This window comes from Macaca fascicularis, chromosome 1, assembly GCF_037993035.2.
Source record: "Macaca fascicularis isolate 582-1 chromosome 1, T2T-MFA8v1.1".
Taxonomy (NCBI): domain Eukaryota; kingdom Metazoa; phylum Chordata; class Mammalia; order Primates; family Cercopithecidae; genus Macaca; species Macaca fascicularis.
Genome location: NC_088375.1, coordinates 113,459,999 through 113,487,064, shown reverse-complemented (window position 1 = coordinate 113,487,064; position 27,066 = coordinate 113,459,999). Strand labels below are relative to the sequence as shown.

The following is a 27,066-nucleotide window of genomic DNA, read 5'->3' as shown; positions in this document are numbered from 1 at the left end:
GAGCTCGAGACCAGCCTGGCCAACATGGTGAAACCTGGTCTCTAATAAAAATACAAAAATTAGCCGGGCGTAGTGGTGGGCGCCTGTAATCCCAGCTACTCGGGAGGCTGAGGCAGGAGAATCGCTTGAACCCAGGAGGCAGAGGTTGCAGTGAGCTGAGGTCACGCTATTGCACTCCAGCCTGGGGGACAAGAGCGAGACTTTGTCTCAATAATAATAATTTGAATAATAGATCTAGAGAGTCAAAGAGGAATCAGTAGGGAGAAATGTATTTTATTTTGGATATGTTTCAAAGGGCTTTTGTCATATTCAGGTGGTCATGTCCAGTATGTGGAAAGTAAATGTAAAAGCTTAAAACAGGTTGGGGAGGAAGAAATAGATTTGAGAGTCATGTGTATAGTGGAGTTCAAGCCACCATAATGGGTGAGATTGCCAGTGGGAGTAGGTAGAGTTGGGGAGAAAGGGCCAAGGACAAAGTCCAGGTTAAATGTCTGCAGAAAGGGAGGCAGGCTGCCTTGTGCAATCATTTCTACCACCCCAAAAATGCTAATAAAAATTTTTTTTTTTGAGACGGAGTCTCGCCCTGATGTCCCAGGCTGAAGTGCAATCACTCAATCTCGGTCTACTGCAACCCCTGCCTCCCAGGTTCAAGCAATTCTCCTGCTTCAGCCTCCCAAGTAGCTGGGATTACAGGCGCCCACCACCACGCCCAGTTAATTTTTTATTTTTTTTAGTAGAGATGGGGGTTTCACCATGTTGGCCAGGCTGGTCTCGAACTCCTGACCCCGTGATCCACCCACCTCGGCCTCCCAAAGTGCTGAGATTACAGGTGTGAGCCACTGCGCCCGGCCTAAAAATTCTTATTTAGTATACATGTAAAAGAACAGGGCCGTTTTAGAGCTTCTCTAATATAGAGGTCTCAAGAAAGAGTCAGTCTGGCTCACTAGACAAAAATCTATTTTTAATTGTATAAAATTATACATATAAAATACATAGAATGTACTAAGAAGATGAGTAAAATCTTTGACACCAGAATTGGACAGATCAGGAAACAATTTTTCTCAAGTTATTTGGGATCTTACTGGTTGGTATTTGAGAAACATAATAAATCCAGGAGGTACGAGGACAATTCTTCCCACAACTCACACCCCTTAACCCATACTTCTTCCCAGAGAAGGGAGCACAGGAGAAACAGGAGTGTTGATGAGTGCCAGCTTATAAATATCAATACAAACAGACACACCTGGTATGTCTAGCTGTTTTTGCCTTTACTCCAACCCAACGTGTTTCATGGAATACAAAGATGGGGCTTCTACCCCAGCTCTCTTCTGATTAGTAAGAAAAAAAAAAAATGATAGGGCCTGGAGAATTCAAGGAAGCCCGTTTCAAGCACTAATAAAATTGTAGCTGGATTCCTTACCTCTTATCCAACATGATTTCAAAAGCAAGAAAGTTGCCTTTCATCTTGCCCCTACCAAATCCAAAAGAGCAAATTATGGCCTATTTCCTAATCTATTTATTCTTATTGTTGTTGTTACACTTGAACTTTCTGTTTGGAACCTCATCTGTTTCTAAAAGGAAAGTCTGTATAACTGTCAAGTGCAAAGTCCAATTGCAGGAATACTAAATGTCCCAAGCTCACTTTAGAAAGTACATGGGACAATAATATAGTATAAAAGAGATCACAGAAACAAGGGGGAAATATATATTAGAGACCTCCAAAAAAATTATCTGAAAGGAGAATACTTTAGCTGCTGTACTACCAGTTATTTCTCTCTTATGTCACCCAGGAAAGAGGTGGGGGAGAATGGTGTTAAAAATACAAATAGTTTGGGAGGCCGAAGCGGGTGGATCACGAGGTCAGGAGATCGAGACCATCCTGGCTAACACAGTGAAACCCCGTCTCTACTAAAAATACAAAAAATTAGCTGGGCATGGTGGCAGGCGCCTGTAGTCCCAGCTACTCGGGAGGCTGAGACAGGAGAATGGCGTGAACCTGGGAGGCGGAGGTTGCAGTGAGCCAAGATCACACCACTGCACTCCAGCCTGGGCAACAGAGTGAGACTCCGTCTCAAAAAACACCACCACCACCCACAAATAGGCCAGGCGCAGTGGCTCACACCTGTAATCCCAGCACTTTGGGAGGCTGAGGCGGGTAGATTACCTGATGTCAGGAGTTCACGAACAGCCTGGCCAACATGGTGAAACCCCGTCTCTACTAAAAATACAGAAATTAGCCAGGCGTGGTGGCGTGTGCCTGTAATCCCAGCTACTGGGGAGGCTGAGGCAAGAGAATCGCTTGAACCCTGGAGGCAGAGGTTGCAGTGAGTCGAGATCGCCCCATTGCACTCCAGCCTGGGCAACAGTGTGAGACTCCATCTCCAAAAACCAAAAAAAACCACACATACACAAATAACTGCAGTCTCCCAAGGTGTCATTTAGGAAGTGCTAAAAACTAAAGTCTCATTTAATTTTCCTGATCAACTCATGTTCTAATAATTAATGTGGAAGAAGAGAAAAGAAAGAGAAAACAAATGAGAATCTAAGGTAGTAAACAGCAGCAACTTAGCGGGAATAAGGGGAACACGGTTCTCACTAACCAGATAGGACTGATAATGCTTCCAGAAAATAAAATATTGGGTGAAAGGAAATATGGAAATATGTTTTACCTTCTACTAATAGCTGCAGGCAGGAAGTTCTAAACGCAGGGTTTAACGAAGCTGGGTGAGCAGGGGACATGTGCAGAGGGAATAGTGAAAGATAATCAGTTTCAACCATAACCCCCATCTACTGTAGAGTATATCCAGAAATCTAGACTACTAGTATGGTATACATATGCCCTAGAAGCAACTTAGGTAGTAAAGTCCCATGAATTGTTTGTAATTTAACTTGTCCCTGGGCAGTTTCTTAGGAGTGGCTTCAGAGGCAAGATCTCTACTTCTTTCAGAATAATAAGGTAGGGAAGGAAGCCTCAAAACAAAGTGGAAATTTGGAGGCAGAGAAGGAATAAGGTAGTGGTGGGCAGGAAAGGGATAGCAAGCAGGTTCAGTTCAAGAACTAAAGGCAAAATCTTCATATTGATACCCTGTTTGAGTCCAAGAAGAAGCAGGAATGAGAGTAAGAGTGGGGCATATACTCCTTATTCAGGCTACTGATATTTGAAAAGAAGGAGACATGAACACTTGAGTTAATCTTTTAGTGCTACTGAAATGACTACACAGTTAATCTGAAAGTTTAAGAGCTAACAAAGCTTCAAAGACAACGTGCTCTTTCTTGTAAAGTGGACTGAAGATGTTTCAAATAAAACTACATCCAAAAACTGGAAGTAAGAAAAGGGATCTCTTAGCAAATAGGAATCTAGGTGTAGAATCTATACACATATATATATATTTTTTTTAAGTATAAAATTGAGAAAGTATGTACAAAAAATCATTCTAAATCTTAGAAAGGAGACATACAAAAAAGGCTGTGGAAAGGCTGGGGAGTATGTGGGTGGATGCCTAGCAGTTGGAAGAATGCATATTGCCCAACTGCCCAGCAGCCAGCACGAGAATATCTTTCTTCTCCTTGTGGAAGCGCAGCTCCTTGCCTGCCAGTCGGGCTTCATCCAGCTCCCGCTCAGTAGAGGCCAGCTCTCTAGACAGTGCCCCTGGCACACTCTGCTCCCGGCTCACCCAGTCCAAGGCCATTTGGTGGCGAATATCATCATCCAGAGCCCGGTGCGAGTAATGAGCCAACACCTCCTAGTAGGGGAGGGGAACGTGAACAGCATTGAGAAGGTAAAGGTTCATATCATACCACACTGACCCAACTGGGACTAAGAACTCAGTTTTAGAGACCTAACTGAGGTCAGCACCTAAATCCTTCAAGGAGATTCTTTTTTTTTTTTTTTTTTTTTTTTGAGACGGAGTCTCACGCTGTTGCCCAGGCTGGAGTGCAGTGGCGCGATCTCGGCTCACGTGCAGTGGCGCGATCTCGGCTCACTGCAAGCTCCGCCTCCCGGGTTCCCGCCAGATTCTTAAAGGAAACTTCCTGGTAGGGGAAGCAAGATAGACAAAAGAATCACAGCTAATATTTAAATAGGAAAGATTACAGGGATGAAGAGGGTACTTAGGTAAGGCTTTCAATATTCACAACCATAGGTCACAATAGACCTTATTCCTAACATAGTAACCACCTCAAAAGAGTCCGCTGACAGATTGTGCTCCCCTCATTCACCCCCACTCATAAAATCTCTTACCTGCCGAGAGCATTGTCGTTCCCTCATGGCCTTAAGGCTGCCATTCCAGTGTAGCAGTTGAAAAACTGTCATTAGCTCCTGGTGGAAGAATAGGAAGTACCGGGACAGTGATTTTATATTGGGAGGTTACATCAGAATTACATGGGAAACCTTTTACAAAATGGATTTGTAGAAGCAACTTTCATCACTAACTCTGATAGGCCTTTGGGAAAGGAAAATATTTATTTATTTACTTATCTATTTGAGACAGAGTCTTGCTCTGTCACCCAGGCTGGAGTGTAATGGCGCAATCTCAGCTCACTGCAACCTCTGCTTCCTGGGTTCAAGCAATTCTCATGCCTCAGCCTCCCAAGTAGCTGGGATTACAGGCATGTGCCATTATACCCAGCTAATTTTTGTATTTTTAGTAGAAACGGGGCTTTGCCATGTTGGCCAGGCTGGTCTCAAACTCCCGGCCTCAAGTGATCCACCTGCCTCAGCCTCCCAAAGTACTGGGAATACAGGCATGAGCCACCACGCCTGGCCAGGAAGGTATTTATTTTTGAAAAACAGTGTAACAATCTTCTTTCCTTTCCAGTATCAGTGAGTTAGGAATTAGTAGGAACCATTATATATTATAGGAGCAGGCTGACCCATGTTATTAGAGCCAGGGAAGTACATGGGAAAGTACCTGGAACTCCAACATTGATTTGCCCTTGTTGGATTCCAGCATGAATCGGAAGGCACCAATCCCTGTATTTGGGTTGTCAGCTTCCTCCCTGTTGCCCTGGTAGTAGAGGAACAGAAAAGACAAATAGATTTTCAACCAGGATTATCATCTCAAGCAGCACTGTCCAGTAGAAATATAATGCAAGCCACATATTTAATTTAAAATTTCCTCTCTGCCACATTAAAGTAAAAATAAAGAGGTAAGTCCAGGTGCAGTGGCTCATGCCTGTAATCCCAGCACTGTGAGAGGCCAAGGTGGGTAGATCACTTGAGGTCAGGAGTTTGAGACCAGCCTGGCCAACATGGTGAAACCCTGTCTCTACTAAAAATACAAAAATTAGCCAGGCGTGGTAGTGGGTGACTGTAAATCCCAGCTACTCAGGAGGCTGAGGCAGGAGAATCACTTGAACCTAGGAGGTGGAGATTGCAGAGATCGGGCCACTGCACTCCAGCCTGGACAACAGAGTAAGACTCTGTCTCAAAAAAAAAAAAAAGTAAAATTAATTTTAATAATATATCTTATTTAACCCAATATGTTCAAAATAATACTTTTCAACTGTAGTCAGTATAAACATTATTAATAAAATATTTTACATTCTTGTACTGAGTTTCTGAAATGTGGTATAAGTGTGGGAAATTCTGGGTAGCAGTGTGGTCTCCTGGGCACTGACCTATTGTGTGTTCTATTGGTTATGTAACCCTGCAGGGTTAGAATTAAGACACGCTGTCCTGCATTCAAGCCTAGTATGTATAAAAACCACTACAGCACGGAAGTTAAGAGCATGGACTGGAACTCCTACAAATAGTGTGGCCTTGGTAAAGCCATTTAACCTCTCTGTTCTGCAGTTTCCTCTTCTGTAAGATGGGAATAATCATAGACCTACCTTAAATGATTGTTTTGAGAATTAAATACAATTTTAAATTAAAAATAAAAATTTAATTTTTTTTTCTTTCAGACGGAGTCTCACTCTGTTGCTCTGTCACCCAGGATGGAGTGCAGTGGTGCAATCTCGGCTCACTGCAACCTCTGCCTACTGGGTTCAAGTGATTCTCCTGCCTCAGCCTGCAGAGTAGCTAGGACTATAGGCATGCGCCACCACACCCGGCTGATTTTTATATTTTTAGTAGAGACGGGGTTTCACCATGTTGGCCAGGCTGGTCTTGAACTCTTGACCTCGGGTGATCCACCAGCCTCCACCTCCCAAAGTGCTGGGATTACAGGCGCGAGTCACCATGCCCGGCCCAGCATTTACACTGTATTAGGTATTATAAGTACTCTACAGATGATTTAGAGCATTCATTTGGGAGGATGTGCATAGGTTATATGCAAATACTATACTTTTTTTTTTTTTGAGACTGTGTCTCATTCTGTGTGTCACCCTGGCTGGAGTACAATGGATGGTCACTGCAGCCTCAACCTCCCCGGGATCAAGTGATCCTCTTGCCTCAGCCTCCCAAGTAGCTGGGATCACAGTCAAGTGCCTCCATACCCAGCTAATTATTTTATTATTTTTTTGTAGAGATGGAGTCTCCTTATGTTGCCCAGGCTATACTCTGCTATTTTATATGAAGGACTTGAGCATCCTTGGGTTTAGGTGTCCTCGAGAGATCCTGGAACCAATCCCACATAGATCCCAAAGGAAGACTATAGAACCATACTTTTTTTTTTTTTTTTTTTTTGAGATGAAGTCTCACTCTGTTGCCAAGGCTGGAGTGCAGTGGTGCAATCTCAGTTCACTGCAACCTCTGCCTCCTGGGTTCAAGCGATTTTCCTACCTCAGCCTCCTAAGTAGCTGGGACTACAGGTGTGTACCACCATGCCTGGCTAATTTTTGTATTTTTTAGTAGAGATGGGGTTTTGCCACGTTGGCCAGTCTGGTCTTGAACTCCTGACCTCAGGTGATCTGCTCACCTCAGCCTTCCAAAGTGCTGGGATTACAGGCATGAGCCACAATGCCCAGCTAGTAACCATAATTGCTTTCTTTTTTTTTTTTTTTTTTTGAGACAGGGTCTCACTTTGTCACCCAGGCTGGAGTACAGTAGTACAATCTTGGCTCACTGCAGCCTTGACCTCCTCACTCAAGTGATATTCCTGCCTCAGACCCCCAAGTAGCTGGGACTACAGGCGCATGCCCCCATACCCAGGTAACTGTGGTTTTTTGTAGAGATGGAGTTTCACCATGTTGCCCAGGCTGGTCTCCAACTCCTGAGCTCAAGTGATCTGCCTGCCTCAGCCCCGCAAAGTACTAGGATTACAGGTGTGAGCTACCACACCTGGCCTAGAACCATAATTTCAATAACAGTGAATTTAGTTATTTATTTTTTGAGACAAAATTTTGCTTTTGTCACCCAAGCTGGAGTGCAATAGCACAATCTCGGCTCACTTCAACCTCTGCCTCCTGGTTCAAGTGATTCTCCTGCCTCGGCCTCCCAAATAGCTGGGATTACAGGTGCCCGCCACATCCAGCTAATTTTTATATTTTTAGTAGAGGTGGCGTTTCACTGTGTTGGCCAGGCTGGTCTTGAACTCCTGACCTCAGGCAATCCGCTCGCCTCAGCCTCCCAAAGTGCTGGGATTACAGGCATGAGCCACTGCGCCTGGCCAACAATGAATTTAGAGCCTATGATCATATAAATACTGCACATCCCACTTTCTATAATCCACAGTTTCCTTCTTTTTTTTTTTTTTTCCTTTTCTTTTCTTTTTTTTTTTTTTTTTTTTGAGACAGAATCTCACTTTGTTGCCCAGGATGGAGTGCAATGGAATGATCTCACTGCACCTCCATCTCCCAGGTTTAAGCGAGTCTCATCCTTCAGCCTCCTGAGTAGCTGGCATTACAGGCGTGTGCCATAATACCCAGCTAATTTTTGCATTTTTTCTTTTTTCTTTTTTTTTTTTTGAGACAGAGTCTCGCTCTGTCACCAGGCTGGAGTGCAATGGTGCGATCTCGGCTCACTACAACCTCTGCCTTCCGGGTTCAAGTGATTTTCCTTCCTCAGCCTCCTGAGCAGCTGGGACTACAGGCGCGCCCGGCTACCACCACACCTGGCTAATTTTTTGCTTGTTTTTTTTTTTTTTTTTTGAGACAGAGTCTCGCTCTGTCACCCAGGCTGGAGTGCAGTGGCACAATCTCGGCTCACTGCAAGCTCCGCCTCCCGGGTTCACGCCATTCTCCTGCCTCAGCCTCCTGAGTAGCTGGGACTACAGGCGCCCGCCACCGCGCCCGGCTAATTTTTTTTGTATTTTTAGTAGAAACGGGGTTTCACCGTGGTCTCGATCTCCTGACCTTGTGATCCGCCTGCCTCGGCCTCCCAAAGTGCTGGGATTACAGGCGTGAGCCACCGCGCCCGGCCGCTTGTTTGTTTTTAAGTAGAGACGGGGTTTCACCATGTCAGCCCGATGGTCTCAATCTCTTGACCTCGTGATCTGCCCACCTCAGCCTCCCAAAGTGCTGGGATTACAGGCATGAGCCACCGTGCCCAGCCAATTTTTCTATTTTTAGTAGAAAGGGGGTTTTGCCATGTTGGCCAGGCTGGTCTCGAACTCCTGACTTCAAGTGATCTGCTGTCATCTGCCCCACAATGTGCTGGGATTACAAGCGTTTGAGCCATTGTGCCTGGCCCTGTTTTCTTTTACAATACCATTAGGTGACCTAAAAATAGCAAGTGTACTTTCCAAAAAATTTTAGCTGGGGTCTTCTTTTTTTATTTGGTTTGGATTAATATAAAAATGTTTTCATTCCCTGCAGATGCTGTTGACTGGGGCAAAGAATAATGGGAGAAAAACAGCTGGGTCCTAAAAAACAGAGGGAAACCAACTTTCAATAAAGTGTTCAACAACTAATCCACAAAGCAGATAACTGAACTAATTTAGTATATGTAATTACATCTTTTTTATTTTATTTTTATTTTTATTTTTTTGAGACGGAATCTTGCTCTGTCACCCAGGCTGGAGTGCAATGGCATGATCTCAGCTCACTGCAATCTCCGCCTCCCAGGTTCAAGCTTTTCTCCTGCCTCAGGCTCCCAAGTAGCTGGGATTACAGGCGCCCACCACTGCGCCCAGCTAACTTTTGTATTTTTAGTAGAGATGAGGTTTCGCTATTTTAGCCAGGCTGGTTTTGACCTCCTAACCTCAGGTGATCTGCCTGCCTCAGCCTCCCAAAGTGCTGGGATTACAGGCATGAGCCACTGCACCCGGCCTGTAATTACATCTTAATTAAATGCAAATAGAACAGATACTTGGTCTGAGTATCAGTGAATTTGTGGAGAGGAAGGAAGATAGCAGTGTTAATTTCTAAGATGTAACTAAATTAAGTCAACTTGGGTTCTAATCTTGGCGTGACCACTTACGAGCTATATCATGTTGACACTTCACTTCTGTGTTTTTAGTCTCCTCATCTGTAAAATAGGAGTAATAATAGTACTTATACCTCCTAGGATTGTTGTGATGATCTAATGAGGTAAAATACATATAAATCCCCTAGGACAGTCCCTGCCACAAGGTAATACTCAATTAGGATTAATTATGGTGATTCTTATCATCATCATTTGAAAGAACAGTTGTAAATAAAGAGAGTAAATAAATTATCCTCCTTGTTCCTAAAATAGATAAAAAGACATTTTATTATAAAAGGGTTATTTATCAATAAGATGAAGTAATGGAGGCAGGAGAAAAGTGACAATAAAAAACAGTCTTATAAAAAAAGAACAGCAGGCCGGGCGCGGTGGCTCATGCCTGTAATCCCAGCACTTTGGGAGGCTGAGGCGGGCGGATCACAAGGTCAGGAGATCGAGACCACGGTGAAACCCCGTTTCTACTAAAAATACAAAAAATTAGCCAGGCGCGGTGGCGGGCGCCTGTAGTCCCAGCTACTCAGGAGGCTGAGGCAGGAGAATGGCGTGAACCCGGGAGGCGGAGCTTGCAGTGAGCCGAGATTGCGCCACAGCACTCCAGCCTGGGCGACAGAGTGAGACTCTGTCTCAAAAAAAAAAAAAGAACAGCAGAAACTAAGGTCTTAACCCAAATTAGCAAAAGCAAAATTCAAGCTCAATTTTCATTTTGGAATAGCTCTACAATTCCATAAATATGCAATTAAAGGTTTCTAGATACCAAAGAGATAAAATGAAAGAGACAAAACAACCAAAAACACATAAACACAGATATAGAATTAGAGACTGAGACATGTGGAACACATGACACAATAGACTGACAGAGAATAAATCAAAAGAACAGAGAGGTGGACCAGAAAGAAAACAGGAATTCATGCTCTGTTTCACAGTAATTTATGAATTCCCAAGCAGCCGGTTCTCCCATCTCCCACTCTCCTTCCAGCTCCATATAACTTACATTGAAAGATGCCAGGGCCTCAGAGACACTCTTCTCGATGAACTCATCAGTGATTCTTCGGGAAGGATGTTCATTAAACACAGAATTCATTAGCGCAATCTTTGCAGCACTCCTCCGGGCCTCAGCTTTTGTGGGGCAAAACTAGGCAGGGGAGAATGAGTGAGAATATGTGTATTTGTGCATATGAGAGAGAGGAAGGAACAGTGGGAGGGAAACACTTCAGATAGAAAACACTTGGACACTCTTTGGATAAATCAGTTGTGTTCAACACACTCTCCAAGGTTTTTATGGTAAAGTGGTCGGGATGTTTGGAAACGTAATTTTGATTCAACATCCTGAAGTCATTAAGGTACTGGAGAGTGCTGTAGCTCATACCAAACTGAATGCAGAATGAGGAAGGCTGCTTAAGTCAGCATATAATCACTGGACATGAAAAATACCCCTGTTAAAACTGTCGACAGAATTAATTACTCAAAAGTCAGATTCTGGCCAGCTTAATAGAAATCTGTATCTTGTTCTGTGGACAGGCAAGGTTTTTTGGATTCCTCTAGATAACCCAAGATTAGAACCGAAGCTGTGTCTAGGCTGCTTCTACAGAGAAGGCCACTGGTCTCTATCAGAAGCACCCATCTTGGAATTTTGGACTTCATTTTTAGCTGTGAACAGGCATTTTCTCAATGTAGTGAGCCAAAGGAGCTATCCCTGAGAAGGGTTTAAGTCTGAGGAAGGAATTTGTAGACTTCTTTTCTTCCCCCCAGTGGAAACAAAGAGAAGAGGAGTAATTACGGGAAGGAAAGCTGACTTAAGAAGGAAAAAAATAAAAATTAATTCATGTTTTTATATTGTATCCAACATAGGTATCACAGAACAAGTCTGATCTGCAGAAGTCTCAAAATTATTCAATTTCAGATCTCTAGCCACCATAGTATTCCTTTATAATTCATCTTTATTGGCTATCTCAAAGGCCTCTTTGCCCTATGTCATTTATGAGTAATTAGAGGAAAGGAAGAAAATGATGTTGCAGTTTTTAAAAGTAGACCAAGGCTGGGCTTGGTGGCTCACATTTGTAATCCCAGCACTTTGGGAGTCCAAGGCAGGAGGATGGTTTGAGCCCAGGAATTCAACACTAACCTGGGCAACATAGCAAGACCCCTGTCTCTACCAAAAAAAAAAAATTAGCCAGGCATGGTGACACGTGCCTGTAGTCCCAGCTATTTAGGAGGCTGAGGCAGAAGGATCACTTGAGCCAGGAGTTCCAGGCTGCCATGAGTTATGATCACACCATTATACTCCAGCCTGGGTGACAGAGTGGGACTCTGTTTCTAAAAGAAAACTTAAAATAAAAAGTAGAACAGAGGTTGGGCATGGTGGCTCATGCCTGTAATCCCAGCACTTTGGGAGGCCAAGGCGGGAGGATCACTTGAGGCCAGGTGTTTGAGACCAGCCTGGCCAACATAGTGAAACGCTGTCTCTACAAAAAATTTAAAAATGAGCTGGGCATGGTTGTGGTGCACACCTGTGGTCCCAGCTAATCAAGAGGTTGAGGTGAGGTGGAAGGATCACTTGAGCCCAGGAGTCAAGGCTGCAGTGAGCTATGATTGTGCCACTACACTCCAGCCTGGGCAACAGAGCACAACTCTGTCTTAAAAAAACAATAAATAATGGGTGCGGTGGCTCACGCCTGTAATCCCAGCACTTTGGGACGCTGAGGTGGGTGGATTACAAGGTCAGGAGTTCAAGACCAGCCTGGCCAAGATGGTGAAACCCCGTCTCTACTAAAAATACAAAAAAAAAAAAAAAAAATTAGCTGGGCATGGTGGCAGGTGCCTGTAATCTCAGCTACTTGGGAGGCTGAGGCAGAGAATTGCTTGAACCCAGGAGGCGGAGGTTGCAGTGAGCCGAGACCACGCCACTGCACTCCAGCCTGGGTGACAGAGTGAGACTGTCTCAAAAAAAAAAACAAACAAACAAACAAAAAAACAATAAATAAGTAGACCAGGATGTGTTTAGTACTTAAACATCCCTACTATCAATAATTCCTAATTTCTATTAACTGACAGGCTCTCTGAGACAGCATATGAAGTTTGGTAAATAAGTCTGAAGTCTTCCCAATGCTTCAATTTGTCTGTTTCTATTTGTCTATTACTAGCCTGCTGGCCTGCTCTATAGTGCTCTTGCTTAAAAAGTCATCTGTGAAGAAAACCAGTGGGAGAAATTTCACCTGCCAAAGTGGATAAAGAGGTATAAACTCAAACCCATCTTGAATTTGAGCAGTTGTGGATTATGCCCTTGCTCAGTATATCAGACTACCAACACCCAGCCCATGTTCTGATCTAGCTTCAGTTATTGCACCCTGCCCCTGGCCGGGTGACTCACACCTGTAATCCCAGCACTTTGGGAGGCTGAGATGAAAGGATTGCTTGAGCTCAGGAGTTTGCGACCAGCCTGGGAAACATGGCAAAACTCCATTTCTACCAAAAATACAAAAACTAGCCAGGCATGGTGGCACATGCCTGCGGTACCAGCTATTCGGGAGGCTGAGGTGGGAGGATCACTTAAGCCCACGAAGTCAAGGCTGCAGTGAGCCATGATTGTGCCACTGTACTTCAGTCTGGGTGACAGAGAGAGGCCCTGTCTCAAGAAAAAAAAAAAAAAAAAAGCTGGGCGAGGTGGCTCATACTTGTAATCCCAGCACTTTGGGAGGCTGAGGCAGGCAGATCACCTGAGGTCAGGAGTTCAAGATCAGCCTGGCCAACATGGTGAAATAATACAAATACAAAAATTAGCTGGGCGTGGTGGCAGGCGTCTATAATCCCAGCTACTCGGGAGGTGGAGGCAGGGAGAATTGCTTGAACCTGGGAGGTGGAGGTTACAGTGAGCCGAGATCACGCCACTGCACTCCAGCCCAGGTGACACAGCAAGACTCCGTCTCAAAAAAAAAAGTTTAGGCTAAAAGGCCAAGAAAGATAATTCTACCCTTTCCAAAAATAACAGAAATATAATTACTACAATGTTTCAGTTATGGGCATCCATCATAAAATGTTCAAGTCATTCAACAATGTAATGAGGTGGGAAGAAGAAGGAAAGATCAGCCAGGCCCGGTGGCTCACGCCTGTAATTCCAGCACTTTGGGAGGCCGAGGTGGACGGATTGCTTGAGGTCAGGAGTTCGAGACCAGCCTGGCCAACATGGTGAAACCCCGCCTCTACTAAAAATACAAAAAAGTAGTTGGGCGTGGTGGCAGGTGCCTGTACTCCCAGCTACTTGGGAGGCTGAGGCAGGGAGAATCACTTGAACCCGGGAGGCAGAGGTTGCAGTGAGCTGAGATCGGGCTGTTGTACTCCAGCCTGGGCAACAGAGCGAGACTCTATCTCCAAAAAAAAAAAAAAAAAAGAAGAAGGAAAGATCTTATTCTCTTAGAAGTGAAAGCATAGGCTGGGCGCGGTAGCTCACACCTGTAATCCCAGCACTTTGGGAGGCCAAGGTGGGCGGATCATGAGGTCAGGAGATTGAGACCATCCTGGCTAACATGGTGAAACCCTGTCTCTACTAAAAATACAAAAAAAAAAAAAAGAAAAAAGAAAAAAATTAGCCAGGCCTGGTGGCACGCACCTGTAGTCCTAGCTACTGGGGAGGCTGAGGCAGGAGAATCACTTGAACCCAGGAGGTGGAGGTTGCAGTGAGCCAGGATCATACCACTGCACTCCAGCCTGGGCAACAGGGTGAGACTCCATCTCAAAAAAACAAGTGGAAGCACAAACATTCGTCATCTTGGGTATATATTTATTTCTCTGAAATGACTGAAGTTCTTTTCACTGCAACCTCCGGCTCCCAAGTTCAAGCAATTCTCCTGCCTCAGCCTCCTAAGTAGCTGGGATTACAGGCATGCGCCATCACGCCCAGCTAATTTTTGCATTTTTAGTAGGGACGGGGTTTCACCATGTTGGTCAGGCCGGTCTCAAACTCCTGACCCCGCGATCTGCCCGCCTCGGCCTCCCAAAGTGCTGGGATTACAGGTGTGAGCCATCGCACCAGGCCTGAAATGACTGCAGTTCTAAGGGAAAAAATTTCATCACCTGATGTGAAATGAAGTTTCCTTAGGACTGCTTTGTTTGAGGCATAAACTAAGCTGCAACGGCACTCATTCATGCAACAGACATATTTGCCTACTATATGGTAGGCACTAAGATAGGTGGTAGGGATTTAACAAGAAGACAGACACAATCTTTGCCTCTATGGAACATAGTCCACTAGGAGAGACAATTATGATATGTTGTAATAAGTGATATGATAGGGGAAGTTCAAGGTGCTATGCAGACACACAGCAGGGCTTTTAACCTTGTCTAAGGGTTATACAAACCATATGGAAAGCAGAACAAAGGTGTTTATTATTTTCTCTAAATTCCATTTCAGAGTTTTAAACTGACATTTCAGAAGGCTGCCTCCCTGTCTGCAATGTAAAAAATCCATCTTTGATAAGAATATTCATACTAGTCCATAATTTCTCACTACCTCATAATGGCAACCATTCTTTTCATCATCATAGGTATTTCACATAATTGTAGAATGTTAGTAGTAGAAAAGACTTCAGAAATCATCTAACCTATCTCCTTCATGTTATAGATGGGAAAAGTGAGGCCCAGAGATTTGCCCCATTGATATTCAGAGGAATGTGAATTTAGATCTCCTAACTCTTAGATGAGTACTGTTCCCACCATACATAGTCCCTCCGATTTGACCTCTTAGAGAACTCCAACATTGCTTTCTTTAGTAATTGCCTATGAAAAAGTACTGGAGGCAAGGAATATTGTTCTATATCCTCAACAAGAGATGGAAAATAGTTGGAATGCAATAACTGAAGCCAGATTGGAACATGGGTTGGATGATGGTAGTCGGATATACTGAGCAAGGGGATATTCATAACTGCTCAAATTCAAAATGGGTTTGAGTTCTTGAAAGGAAAGCATGATACTGAGGTTCTATTATGGTCAAATTGGCCTCAGATGCTTGCCAGAATAATTTTCCCAGAATTGCTTTAGGTCCTCAAATATATGATTTTAGGCAGTTTAATGGCCAAAGTGATGGAGAAAGCCGTTACTAACATCTAAGCATTTACCTTTGCTACTGCCACCTCACAACTCTTACCTGGAAACTCCCAAAGCAACTTCCCCCAGGCAGCGTGACATAGCAGACATAAGGAGGGCTGTTGGAGGGAACCATCTCATAAACCACTAGAGCCCCATTCTTTAAGTCAGCACCACGGGACTGCTTCATCTGCCAGAATTCCTGAAGTGCCTCCACCACATTCACTATAAAAGAGAAATAGTTAAGTTCAGCAATGAGAACACCTCCAAGTGGTGCTATACTTCAATACAGTATCTGTAACCTGTACCTACATTAAGAGTCAGCCCCTTAGCTCCCTACCTATTGCCATTTAAAAGCATTTAAATTAATAAACCTAGACTGTGATTAAGTTAATTTGCCTAGAAAGACCAGCGTATGCCTGCCCTCCTCCACCACTTTTCTGGTTCACATTTTATTTTATTTAAATTTTTTTTTCACTCCTACCTCCAATCTGAATAGTTCACATTTTAACTTAGTCCTAGAATAACTTAAATATTGGAGGCAGAGTTCCCAATGTCAGCAGACCATTATCACTGCCTGATGAAATACAAGTAGATTACTCCACAATTGTTAGCTGGCCCAGGATGATAATAACCACCACAATAAGTGCTAACATGTATTGAACACATTGTATGTCAGGCATTTCTGTAACTGCTTTACGTGTTTAATCACAGCAACTTTATGAAGCAGATATTTTCACTATCCATATTTTACAGATGAGGGAAATGAGGTATAGAGAGGTTAAATAACTTGCCCAAGGTTATGCCAGGAGAAAGTAGCAGTTTGAGTATTCAAACTCAAGCAGTCTTGGTTCCAATGAGTATTCTTTTATGCAATACTGCTGGCTCAAGGAAATATAGCCCTAATAACCATTCTCGAGCCTGTGCTTCTAGTAAGCACATCCATTGCTAGATTCCTTTCCCAACCCAGAATACTATGTATATACTATGGGTGTGAGAAGCCAGGGTATGGAGGTGGGAGAGAACTCTTTTGAGGCTTTACCTGGGTATAAATGATTTTTGGAGGAACTATATGGTGAGATGCAAAGCAACGAAATGGGAAGCAATTGGAGGACTTTAAAAAGAAGCACTCCTCCATGGGCCGGTCTCTTATGCTCCTTCATATCTTGCTAGGTATGGCAAGATTGCAAAACCCTGACTGCTCTTTACTTGGGCTACTTTTCAGGACTGTGCTTGCAGCAAGAAATATTGAGGGATGAGGTACTATCTTCACTCAGATAAAGAACATGCTTGCTTCTGCTTGTTGTAAAATGGCAAGTTCCCCAAGCTGCAGGTTCTGTAAGTGTTCCTCTGTTGTGAAGCAACCCATGGCCTATGCAAGTATCTACCTGAGTCCTCTGCATTGGGCTTGGGAGGAGGCAAGGAGAACTAATATAAACATGATGCTCATGCTACTTGCTGTGCTATGAATAATAAATTCCTTTGTCTCTAATCTCAAAGTCTCTTGACTTCTGCCAGCATCCATGAAACAGTAAATGGCTAACTTATTAGTTGTAAGTAGGCTAAAATCAAACTCCAGACCTGACATTGTATTCTAGAACACTTCCTCTCATCCCCTACGTTTTCCTTATGTAGCCTACAGTGTAAAGAGGGAAAGAGATATTAACCAGATCTCTAACAAATGTAAAATTGCACCTGTGATCAAGTTCTATAAAGGAGTGATAGATGTCGGAGTATCTGACCTAGTTAAGAAGGTCAAAGAAAGCTACCCTGAGGAGGCAATATCTAAGTTCAGGTATGACTAGGAATTCACTAGGCAAGAGGAGAGAGGACAGTGTTCTGAGTATAAAGAACAGCATGTTCAAAGGCTCGTGACAGCAGGGAATATGATGAATAAAGGGAATTAAGACCATGTGGCTATGGAAGAGTGAGTGAGGGGAAGTGTAATGCAAGATGAGGATGCAAGAGAAGGCAGGGATCAGACCAAGTAGGGCCTTTTAGGCCATGTTAGAGTATTGGCTTTATCCTAAAGCAATAGGAAGCAATGGGAGGACTTTAAAAAGAAGGAGGGATTCTTTTGAACTCAGCTCCAAGGAAAAATAATTAATTAAAAAAAAAAAAGGGCCGGGCGCGGTGGCTCACGCCTGTAATCCCAGCACTTTGGGAGGCCGAGGCGGGCGGATCACAAGGTCAGGAGATCGAGACCACGGTGAAACCCCGTCTCTACTAAAAATACAAAAAATTAGCCGGGCGCGGTTGTGGGCGCCTGTAGTCCCAGCTACTCGGGAGGCTGAGGCAGGAGAATGGCGTGAACCCGGGAGGCGGAGCTTGCAGTGAGCCGAGATCGCGCCACTGCACTCCAGCCTGGGCTGGGCGACAGAGCGAGACTCCGTCTCAAAAAAAAAAAAAAAAAGAGGGATGAGATCAGTTCGCTTTTAGAAAGGATCACATTGACTCTAGGGTTCCAAACATTTCAAATAGTTTTTGCTAAAGCCTCATAATAAAAAATTATCACAGGTGCTCTCCAATATCTTGCAACATATTGACCACTCTCCTTTTTTTTTTTTTTTTGAGACAGGATCTCACTCTGTTGCCCAGGCTGGAGTGCAGTGGAGCAATCTCAGCTCACTGCAACCTCCACCTCCCAGGCCCAAGCAATCCTCCAACCTTAGCCTCCGAGTAGCTGGGACCACAGGTGTATGTCACCACACCTGGCTAATTTTTGTAATTTTTGTAGAAACAGGGTTTCACTGTATTGCCAAGGCTGGTCTCAAACTCCTGAGCTCAAGCGGCCTCCTAAAGAGCTCCTCCTCCACCTCAGCCTCCCAAAGTGCTGGGATTACAGGCGTGAGCCACCACGCCTGGCCTCTCCTCTCCTACTCTTAATCGCAACAAAGGCTCATTCGTTCTTTCATATTTCCTTAGTTCAGATCTGCCAAGAAGACACCAAGATGGGATAGGCAATTCCAAGAGACTTATTGGGGAGGAAGTAGGAGAAGACAGGGAGAGCCTTCTGAGCACAGCAAAGATCTGATGACCGTGGAAGAGAGGCAAAGAAGGAGGTCTAGATATGATAGTTTCAGACTGTAGTACAGTTGTTGTTGTCGTTGTTGTTGTTTTGTTTTTTTTTTTAGACAGAGCCTCACTCTGTCAGCCAGGCTGGAGTGCAGTGATACAATCTCGGCTCACTGCAAGCTCTGCTTCCCGGGTTCACGCCATTCTCCTGCCTCAGTCTCCCAAGTAGCTGGGACTACAGGCGCCCGCCACCACACCCGGCTAATTTTTTGTATTTTTAGTAGAGACGGGGTTTCACCGTGTTAGCCAGGATGGTCTCAACCTCCTGACCTCGTGACCTCGTGATCCACCCGCCTCGGCCTCCCAAAGTGCTGGGATTACAGGCGTGAGTCACCGCACCCGGCTATAGTACAGTTTTAAGAAAGATTTGGCTAAGCCAGTGAGAAGTCCTCATCGCAAAAGAATCCCGTATCTCACCAGGATCTGCCTGTGTTAATACCCCTGATGTGCTTGGTCATTGGTTGGGAGCAGCCTACAGGAAGCGTGGTCCCTTCAAATGTGGTTATAGATGCAAATGTGCAACTTTGGGGTGCAAATGTGATTATGGATGACCCAGGGTGGGCAGTGGCTGAGGCTGTTAGTTATGCTCCCTGCAGCAGGCAATCTGAACTGCACATTTTCATGGCTGTCATACACACATTAGCTAAAGTTTGAGCATTTAATAGGTACATGGCATTATTCTAAGCCCTGGGCATGAAAAGAATAACACACAGTTCCTGCAAGCAAAGAATTTATTTTATATTTGAGTTGGAGTCTCACTCTGTTGCCCAGGCTGGAGTGCAGTGGTGCGATCTCGGCTCACTGCAACCTCTACCTCCCAGGTTCCAGCAATTCTTCTGTCTCAGCCTCTTGAGTAGCTGGGATTACAGGCACATGCCGCCATGCCTGGCTAATTTTCGTATTTTTAGTAGAGACAGGGTTTCACCATATTGGTCAGGCTGGTCTCAAACTCCTGACCTTAGGTGATACACCTGCCTCAGCCTCCCAAAGTGCCGGGATTACAGGCGTGAGCCACCGCGCCCAGCAAGCGAGGAATTTAAAATCAGTGGCCAATAATAAATTGTCTCGCCTGCTCTGTGACTGAAACAAACACCCATGTACTAGCCTGAGTTTGAGAAGCAGCATAAACTCTTTTTAATAACCTACATTTAACTGACTTTTAAGAATGCTTATTCTTCTATTAAAAGACAGCATGAGGGCACATCATTAGGACCTCCTGAGGCTCTGTCATGGGCAAAAAAAATTAAAATTAAAATTAAAAATTAAAAAAAGATCCAGCATGAAAAGAAAACTCTCTTTCCCTCCATTGGTTTTGGCAGGGCTCTTCAAAGGTCAATACTGACCAGAAAGCTCAGCCATCTTTGTTCTCTCCATGAGATCTTTTCAGCTCCAGTTCCCTCTTTGAGACAGTTTAGCACAATGCACTGGGTGACAGCTCTCCTGACATGCACACAACAGGGAGAATACTGGAATAAAGAGGAAGAGGAGGAGACCACCATAATTGGGAAGGTCCTATTAAAAAGCATATGTTCAGTCTCTATCCAGTTAAACATTTCTTCGCACAGACCAGAGAACCATTTTTTTTTTTTTTTTTTTTTTTTTGAGACGGAGTCTCGCTGTGTCTCCCAGGCTGGAGTGCAGTGGCGTGATCTCGGCTCACTGCAAGCTCCGCCTCCCGGGTTCACGCCATTCTCCCGCCTCAGCCTCCCAAGTAGCTGAGACTACAGGCGCCCGCCACCTCGCCCGGCTAATTTTTTGTATTTTTAGTAGAGACGGGGTTTCACCATGTTAGCCAGGATAGTCTCGATCTCCTGACCTCGTGATCCACCCGCCTCGGCCTCCCAAAGTGCTGGGATTACAGGCTTGAGCCACCGCACCTGGCCCAGAGAACCATTTTTTAATGATTACTCAAAGCCAAGGGGCATGGGGAGTCTTGATTTTAGAAATGTGAGTATGAAATGATAATTGGGCAAAGTGGTCAAGAAAAAAGCAACTAATTGTGATCCGCATTTGAAAATGCTTCTAGACTTATTCATGTTTAGAACTGGAAGGAACTTTAGAGATCATCTAGTCCAACACTGGCTAAGAAAGAACAGAAGACTTGTTAGAGGTCACACGGCTATGGCAGAGTTGGGGCATAAATCTAGATTTCCGGGGGCCAATATTCTTTCCAATTTGGGAATCTTAACTCAGGCTCCAAGGTCCAGTCCATAGCTGAGCTTCATGGAGGTTCACAAGCTTCCTAAAGTAAAATTATGTGTGTGTCTGTGTGCATATGAGTATCTGTGCATGTGTATGTGTGGAGCACTCACATTTTTTATCATATTTTCAGTGAGGAACCATGGATATAATGGTTTACATAAAGATGGCTAAAGAACAGTAAGGTGGGAGGGTAGGAATAACAGATATACACCTCTGACAATTGTTTTCTCAAAGTCCCTCACAAGAAAGACCAAGATAGGAATATTTCAGTGCTTATACCCTGCTGTTGAATAACAAAAAAGAAAATAATTTAGTTTTTGCCTTTAGGAGATAAAATATACGAACGTCTAATTGGACAGGATGGGAATGAGAGGTAGTGATCATTTTCAGCCAAAATAAAAACTTTTTTGTTGTTGTTGTTTTTGTTTTTGAGACAAAGTCTTGCTCTGTCGCCCAGGCTAAAGTGCAGTAGCATGATCGTGGCTCACAGCAACCTCCACCTCCAAAGTTCAAGCAATTCTCCTGGCTCAGCCTCCCAAGTAGCTGGGATTACAGGTACACGCCACCACACCCAGCTAATTTTTGTATTTTTAGTAGAGACGGGGTTTTGCCATGTTGGCCAGGCTGGTCTTGAACTCCTGACTTCAGATGATCCTCCCACCTCGGCCTCCCAAAGTGCTGGGATTACAGTGTGAGCTACTGCACCTAACCTAAAACATTTTTTTTTTGAGGCAAAGTCTCACTCTATCACTGAGGCTAGAATTCAGTGGCACAATCACACCTCACTGCAGCCTTGACTTCCTAGGTTCAAGTGATCCTCCCACCTCAGCTCCCTGAGTGGCTGGGACTACAAGATGCATGCCACCATGCCTGGATAATTTTTAAAAATTTTTGTAGAGATAGTATCTCACTATGTTGCCCAGGCTGGTCTCAAACTCTAAGGTTCAAGCAATCCTCCTGAGTTGGCCTCAAAATGTTGGGATTACAGGCATGAGCCATTGTGCCTGGCCAGGATAAAAATATTAAAACAATATATGAAACTACAGTAAAAATTTTATATCATAAGGATAAATACAACCTTGCCAGGAAGGTAATTAACAAAAATAAAAGAAAAAATAATAATAAATACAACTTTGTGGTGGGGAAGCAGGAATAAAGAGATAATGAAATTAAGAGGTGAGTAAAAAGAGTCTCCTTGATCATATAGGATGGCGAGAATAGACAGACCCTATTCACATTATTATGGAAGATAGGGAAGGTGGTTAACAATATTTCATCTGTTTCTTATTTCAATGTTTAGAAGGTACATCTGCCCCTAAATAGCCTACAGTGCACAGTCTCTTTGGAAGGAGAGACTGCAAAGTAACAGTGACTTTGGGAGGGGACTCTGGTAGACTGAATGATGCCACCTTCCAAAATGTCCATTTCCTAATCCTTGGAACCTGTGAATGTCACTTTATCTGGCAAAGACTTTGCAGATGGGTTTAAATGATTTGAGATGGGGAAATTACCTAGATTGTATAGGTGGGCCCTAAGTGCATTCACAAGTGTCCTTATAAGAGGGAGGCAGGATGGGCACATTGACTCATGCCTATAATTCCAGCACTTTGGGAGGCCAAAGCAGGATGATCACTTGAGGCCAGGAGTTCAAGACCAGCCTGGGCAACATCGTGGGATCTTGTTTCTACAAAAAATTTTTTTAAATCAGCCAGTTGTGGTGACATGCACCTGTAGTCCTAGCTACTTGGGAGGCTGAGGCAGGTGGGAGGATCACTGGAGCCCAGCAGTTCCAGGCTGCAGTGAGCTATGATTGCACCACTGCAGTCCAGCCTAGGCAACACAGCGAGATCCCATCTCTTTAAAAAAAAAAAAAAAAAAAAAAAAAAAAAGGAGGCATATTTGACGAAGAGGAGGAGTCACAGAGGTAGAGATTATAGTGATACAGCAATAAACCAAGTAATAAACCAATATCAGCAGCCACCAGAAGCTGGAAGAGGCAAAGAATGAATTCTCCCCTAGAGCTTTTGGAGGGAACACGACCCTGCCAACACCTTGATTTTGGCCCAGTAATACTGATTTTGGACTTCTGGCCTCCAGAACTATGAGAGAACAAATTTCTGTTGGTTTAAGCCACTAAAGTTGTGATAATTTGTTACAGCAGCCACAGGAAACTAATATAGGGACTAATCCAGCATTTCTAAAAATTGGAAATATTTGGCCCAACCCATTTAACTCCAGTCTTACAGAAAAGAAGCTGTCTGTGATTCTGAGGAAAAGGAACAACTAAATAGAAAACACTACACAAGATTCATTTGTTCAACTTAGTGAAATAGCAGGGCAAAATCTCCAATCATGCAGCCATATTGTAACATAAAAGGATAGCAACACTTCCAAAACAACAGGTTTGAAGAGGGAAATGTAGCAGTTACAGAGCAAGGCAAGTGAGTTACTCGATCCTGCCTGTTTAGAGATTGCCAGATGTCAAACATGAGAAAGAGACTATATGCCATAGAAAAAAGGGGGCAAAGGAAATGGCAATGCAGAACAATACGTATCATTTGCAGTTTCCAAAGCATTTCCAAATGCACAATAATAGCAACCACACTAAGTACCATGTGCTGCATGCTTTATATTCGTTGTCTCAGTTAATCCACACAAAACTATCAGGATAAGTATTATAATACCCATTTTACAAAAAGTAAGCAAGTTAAGGAACAGGCCAGAAGTGGCAGAACCAGGATTTAGAAACAATGTTTGGCTCCAAAGTCAACCCTCTTTGTATTGGGCTGGCCTGCTTTATTACACCATTAATCTTTATACATGCTCTGTAGTATGAACTGTGAGCTCCATCAAGATAGGGACTAAATATCTGCCTTGTCTACCACTGCATCTGGTGATCAATAAATATTTGTTAAATGAATGAAGAGAACAGATGAGGCATAGAGAGATTAAGCAACTTCTCCAAGATCATACGGCCAACTTTTTAACAGGGCTAGGTCCTCTGATTACAAATCCCATGCACTACAAACTTATCAAGATCCTACAGAATACTGAGCTATGTGTGTATCTTGGGTAAGTGGGTGAGGGAGGCAGATAAAGGACAGGAAAGTTTTTAAAAATACATACATACATACATACATACTGATATTCCACATGAGTGAAGGTAGATCTAAAGACTGGCTGGAAAAGGTGAATTTGGAGCATTCAGGAAGAAGATGAAGGATGTTAATTGAAGATGATGCGGTAAAGCATTGCTGGATGAGGGAATGAATTGTCTAGGCAGAGGCTAAAGTAAATTGTATTCAGGGGAATACATCCATTCCCCCAAATACCATGCCATCAGTCACAAGGGTATGTGAGTACATGCCAGTGGCAGCTTTGTCTAAGAATTGAAGCAGAATAAGTGATTCCATGTGGTAAAGGACTTCTGAGCCAAATGGGCAGAGATTCTGCTTGCCTGAAGCTGAACTATCTGCCAGATTCTCCTAAAGTACTGGCTGGACACCCAGACTGGAAATGAGAAACTCAAGAATAATGAGAAAGACTGCGATGGGAGGTGGGGAGATAGGAAAGAAAATCACCACAGAGTCTGAAGCCTGACTAATTGCCCTTTGTCAGCACAATCCCCTTGTTCCCTCATCCTTGCTAAGGAAATGAAAGTTTTTATAGGATGCCCAGTTTAGGAGCCAAAGCAGAGGCTCTCCAGGTAACACAGACAAGAAAAAGGGTGTACTCCTCTACAATTTTAATAAATGCCTATAAGTTTCCAAGAGGAAGGCTTCAGATTTAGTGTGACCACTCTAGGCTACTCCTGTGCCCAGAGGCAAAGACCTTCCCTTGATCTTGACTTAGAGACTTGAAGCAGCAGGATAGTAGCTAATAGCAGTTCCATCACATAGCCTTGTTAAATCTTGGGATTACATTGGGAAAATAATATGTCCTTATGAGTTTCGGATTCATCCATTTGTATCCCCAGCACCTAGCAGAGTTCCTGTCTTATAACAGGAGTTCAAATTGTATGAAGAACAAAGGGAAATTGAAGATAAATGAATCATAGGCACATATAGCAAAATGGCTCTAAAAATCTCTTTTCACAGGAATTTTTGGGTTTACATTATCAGGATTTAAGAGTGGGAAAAAGTGAAGCATATTCTACTTGAGGAACTATGAACCAACACATTTGAGATAATAATCATTTTTAGGTTACATGTCATTTGCAATGTCTCAGTTAATCCATATTGTAATCCTTGAAGAAACTGAAGCTCAGTGAGATTAAGTCCCTTTCCCAAAGATTTGGCTGGTAAGTGACAAAGATCTCCAAACCCTGTGTGTGCTCTTTTCACTAAACTTTCTTAAAAAAAGAAAATCTACAGAAAAGCCCTGTAACTTTTCTCTGCATTATTGTTAAACCAGAAAGTTAAAAATATAGTCACTTCTAGGTCAAGCAGGACCTGGCCAAGGAGACAGAAGGGATGTGTTGTAAATTCCAGGCTTAAATTCTGTATTCCACACCCTTCACTATATATTCCTTATTACTTACACTATAAATCTGGAACTCAAATTCAGATAGGAAACTACACTAGTTAAACAAAAACAACAAAGAAAACCCTCACATCCCTCTTTAAAGAAATTAGACATCTTTAAGACGAAGTTTTCTAACTGAAATAGAGTTTCTAACCTGGCTCATTTCCACAGAATTTAACATTGAAAGAGCCAAGGCCTGGGATTTATCCTCAGTTCCTGGGCAAGGGCCAGGAAAACAGAGCCAGACAGAAAGGCTGGAGCTGTAAGTCTCCATACTAAACAAGATACCAAAGTAAGGTGCTAAGCCATAGGAAGCTGGTGTGAGCTCAGTGGTACAGGTCCGGATTTAAATGCACAATTACTATAAGTGACTTGTGAAGGCACTACCTAGTTCCCCAGTAAATCTGAAGTTGCACTGAAATTTCAGAGTGAAGGTAAGTAAAGAATTTAAAAGTCAAGGTTAAGGAGCTGGAGCAAATTAACAGGGGAGTCCAGAATTGCAGAGATCACAGAGGAAAGATTGAGAGGGTGTGGATGAGAAATTGGATCTGAAATAAAAGACAGGATCTCACACAATGGGGACTGGTTCTCAAAGGCAGAGAGATGTTAAGGTATTAAGCTGGAGGAGGAATTCCATTTCTAAAGGAGAAAAGCTTAGGAAGAAAAGAGGATTGTATCTGAAAAAGGGTCCCTGGAGAATATATTAATAACTCAGTAAAGGGAAGGAGAGGTAGGAGGCTTAAACGTGTGTATGAGTGTGTGCGTCTGTGCGTATGCGTAGCCCAGAAGGAAACTCCCCAAAAGGAAATGCAAGTGAGGGCTCCACGCCAGGAAAAGCGATCCGGAGGACTGTGGGAGCAAGGCTCCCTTTCAGAGGGTGTCGCACAGGAGGCCAGACCCGCAGACTCACCTCGGCCATAGCCCTGCGTGTGCTTGGCGAAGCTCCTCACTACGGCCTCCACGGCCTCTCGCAGCACTGCCGGGCTGCCGGCGGCGCCGGGGGGCAGGGGCAGTCCTGGGGCCCCAGACATGAGCAGCGGCGGCGGGGGCGGTGCGGGAGGCGGCGGGGCAGGCGGGGGGCCCGCAGGGGGTGTGGCGGCTGCAGCCGCAGCCCCAGTCACTCCGGGCCGCAGTGCTCGGAGAGTGCCCCTCCCGCTGGTGCCCACACCAGGCTGCAGCCGCTGCGCTCGCATCGTCTCCATCCCGGCCGCCAATGGAGTAGCGCCCCGGAGCCTGCCAGCCTGCCGAGCTAACGGTCCCAACCACCCCAGTCAGCTAGCGCCTGGGGACTGAGGGCGGCGCCAGGGCCGAACCTTCAGTCAAGTGGGGGCGGGGACGAGCTAGGTCCCATGCCAATCACCAGTGATGGGGCGGGAGCTAGAGGGCTACTACTCCGCCATAGGCAAATTGTTGAGGAGGGTGGAGATTCTGAGAACCAATTGCAAAGAGAAAAAGCGCATCCTCTGAAAGGCAGACGCGTAGCTTGGGCGCGTCTTTGGGAGTCCTGTGGCAAGCACTAGAAAGCGGGCCAGAATCCTGGGGCGGGGCTTGAAGAAAAAAATGGGCCTAGATGCAAGACTGGGGAGAATTGCAGACAGAGTAGAGATCATTTTGTCCTACCATTTCATTTTACAGATTGTAGGTGAGGAAATTGTGGCTCAGAGAAGTAATTTGACTTGTCCAACATCACATGCAATTGGTGGTGGAGCTAAGGCAAGAAAGATACTGACATTTAATGAACATAAACTATGCAATGTACTGTAATGCATGTCTTCTTTACAATCACAATCACTAGATTTTATTATTTTAGGGATAAGGAAACAGATGCTGAGGGAGGCTAGATAAATTGCCCAAAATTAAATAGCTAAGAGATGGCAAAGTGG

At 44.1% G+C, this 27,066-nt stretch overlaps 1 protein-coding gene across 2 annotated transcripts; it reads right to left on the bottom strand.

The window, feature by feature from the left end:
* Positions 1-940: 940 nt before the first annotated feature.
* LIX1L (limb and CNS expressed 1 like) lies at positions 941-26,474 on the bottom strand. Of its 2 annotated transcripts, XM_045384093.2 has the most exons (6): positions 26,094-26,474; positions 15,444-15,607; positions 10,299-10,439; positions 4,911-5,006; positions 4,241-4,318; positions 941-3,743 (listed from the first exon to the last, which is right to left on the bottom strand). In XM_045384093.2, the coding sequence occupies exons 1-6, from the start codon at positions 26,383-26,385 to the stop codon at positions 3,501-3,503; spliced, it is 1,014 nt and encodes a 337-aa protein (XP_045240028.1). In that variant the 5' UTR covers positions 26,386-26,474; the 3' UTR covers positions 941-3,500. The 2 variants fall into 2 exon arrangements, with proteins under 2 accessions (XP_045240028.1, XP_045240057.1); XM_045384122.2 differs by lacking the exon at positions 4,911-5,006.
* Between the last annotated feature and the right edge of the window lie 592 nt (positions 26,475-27,066).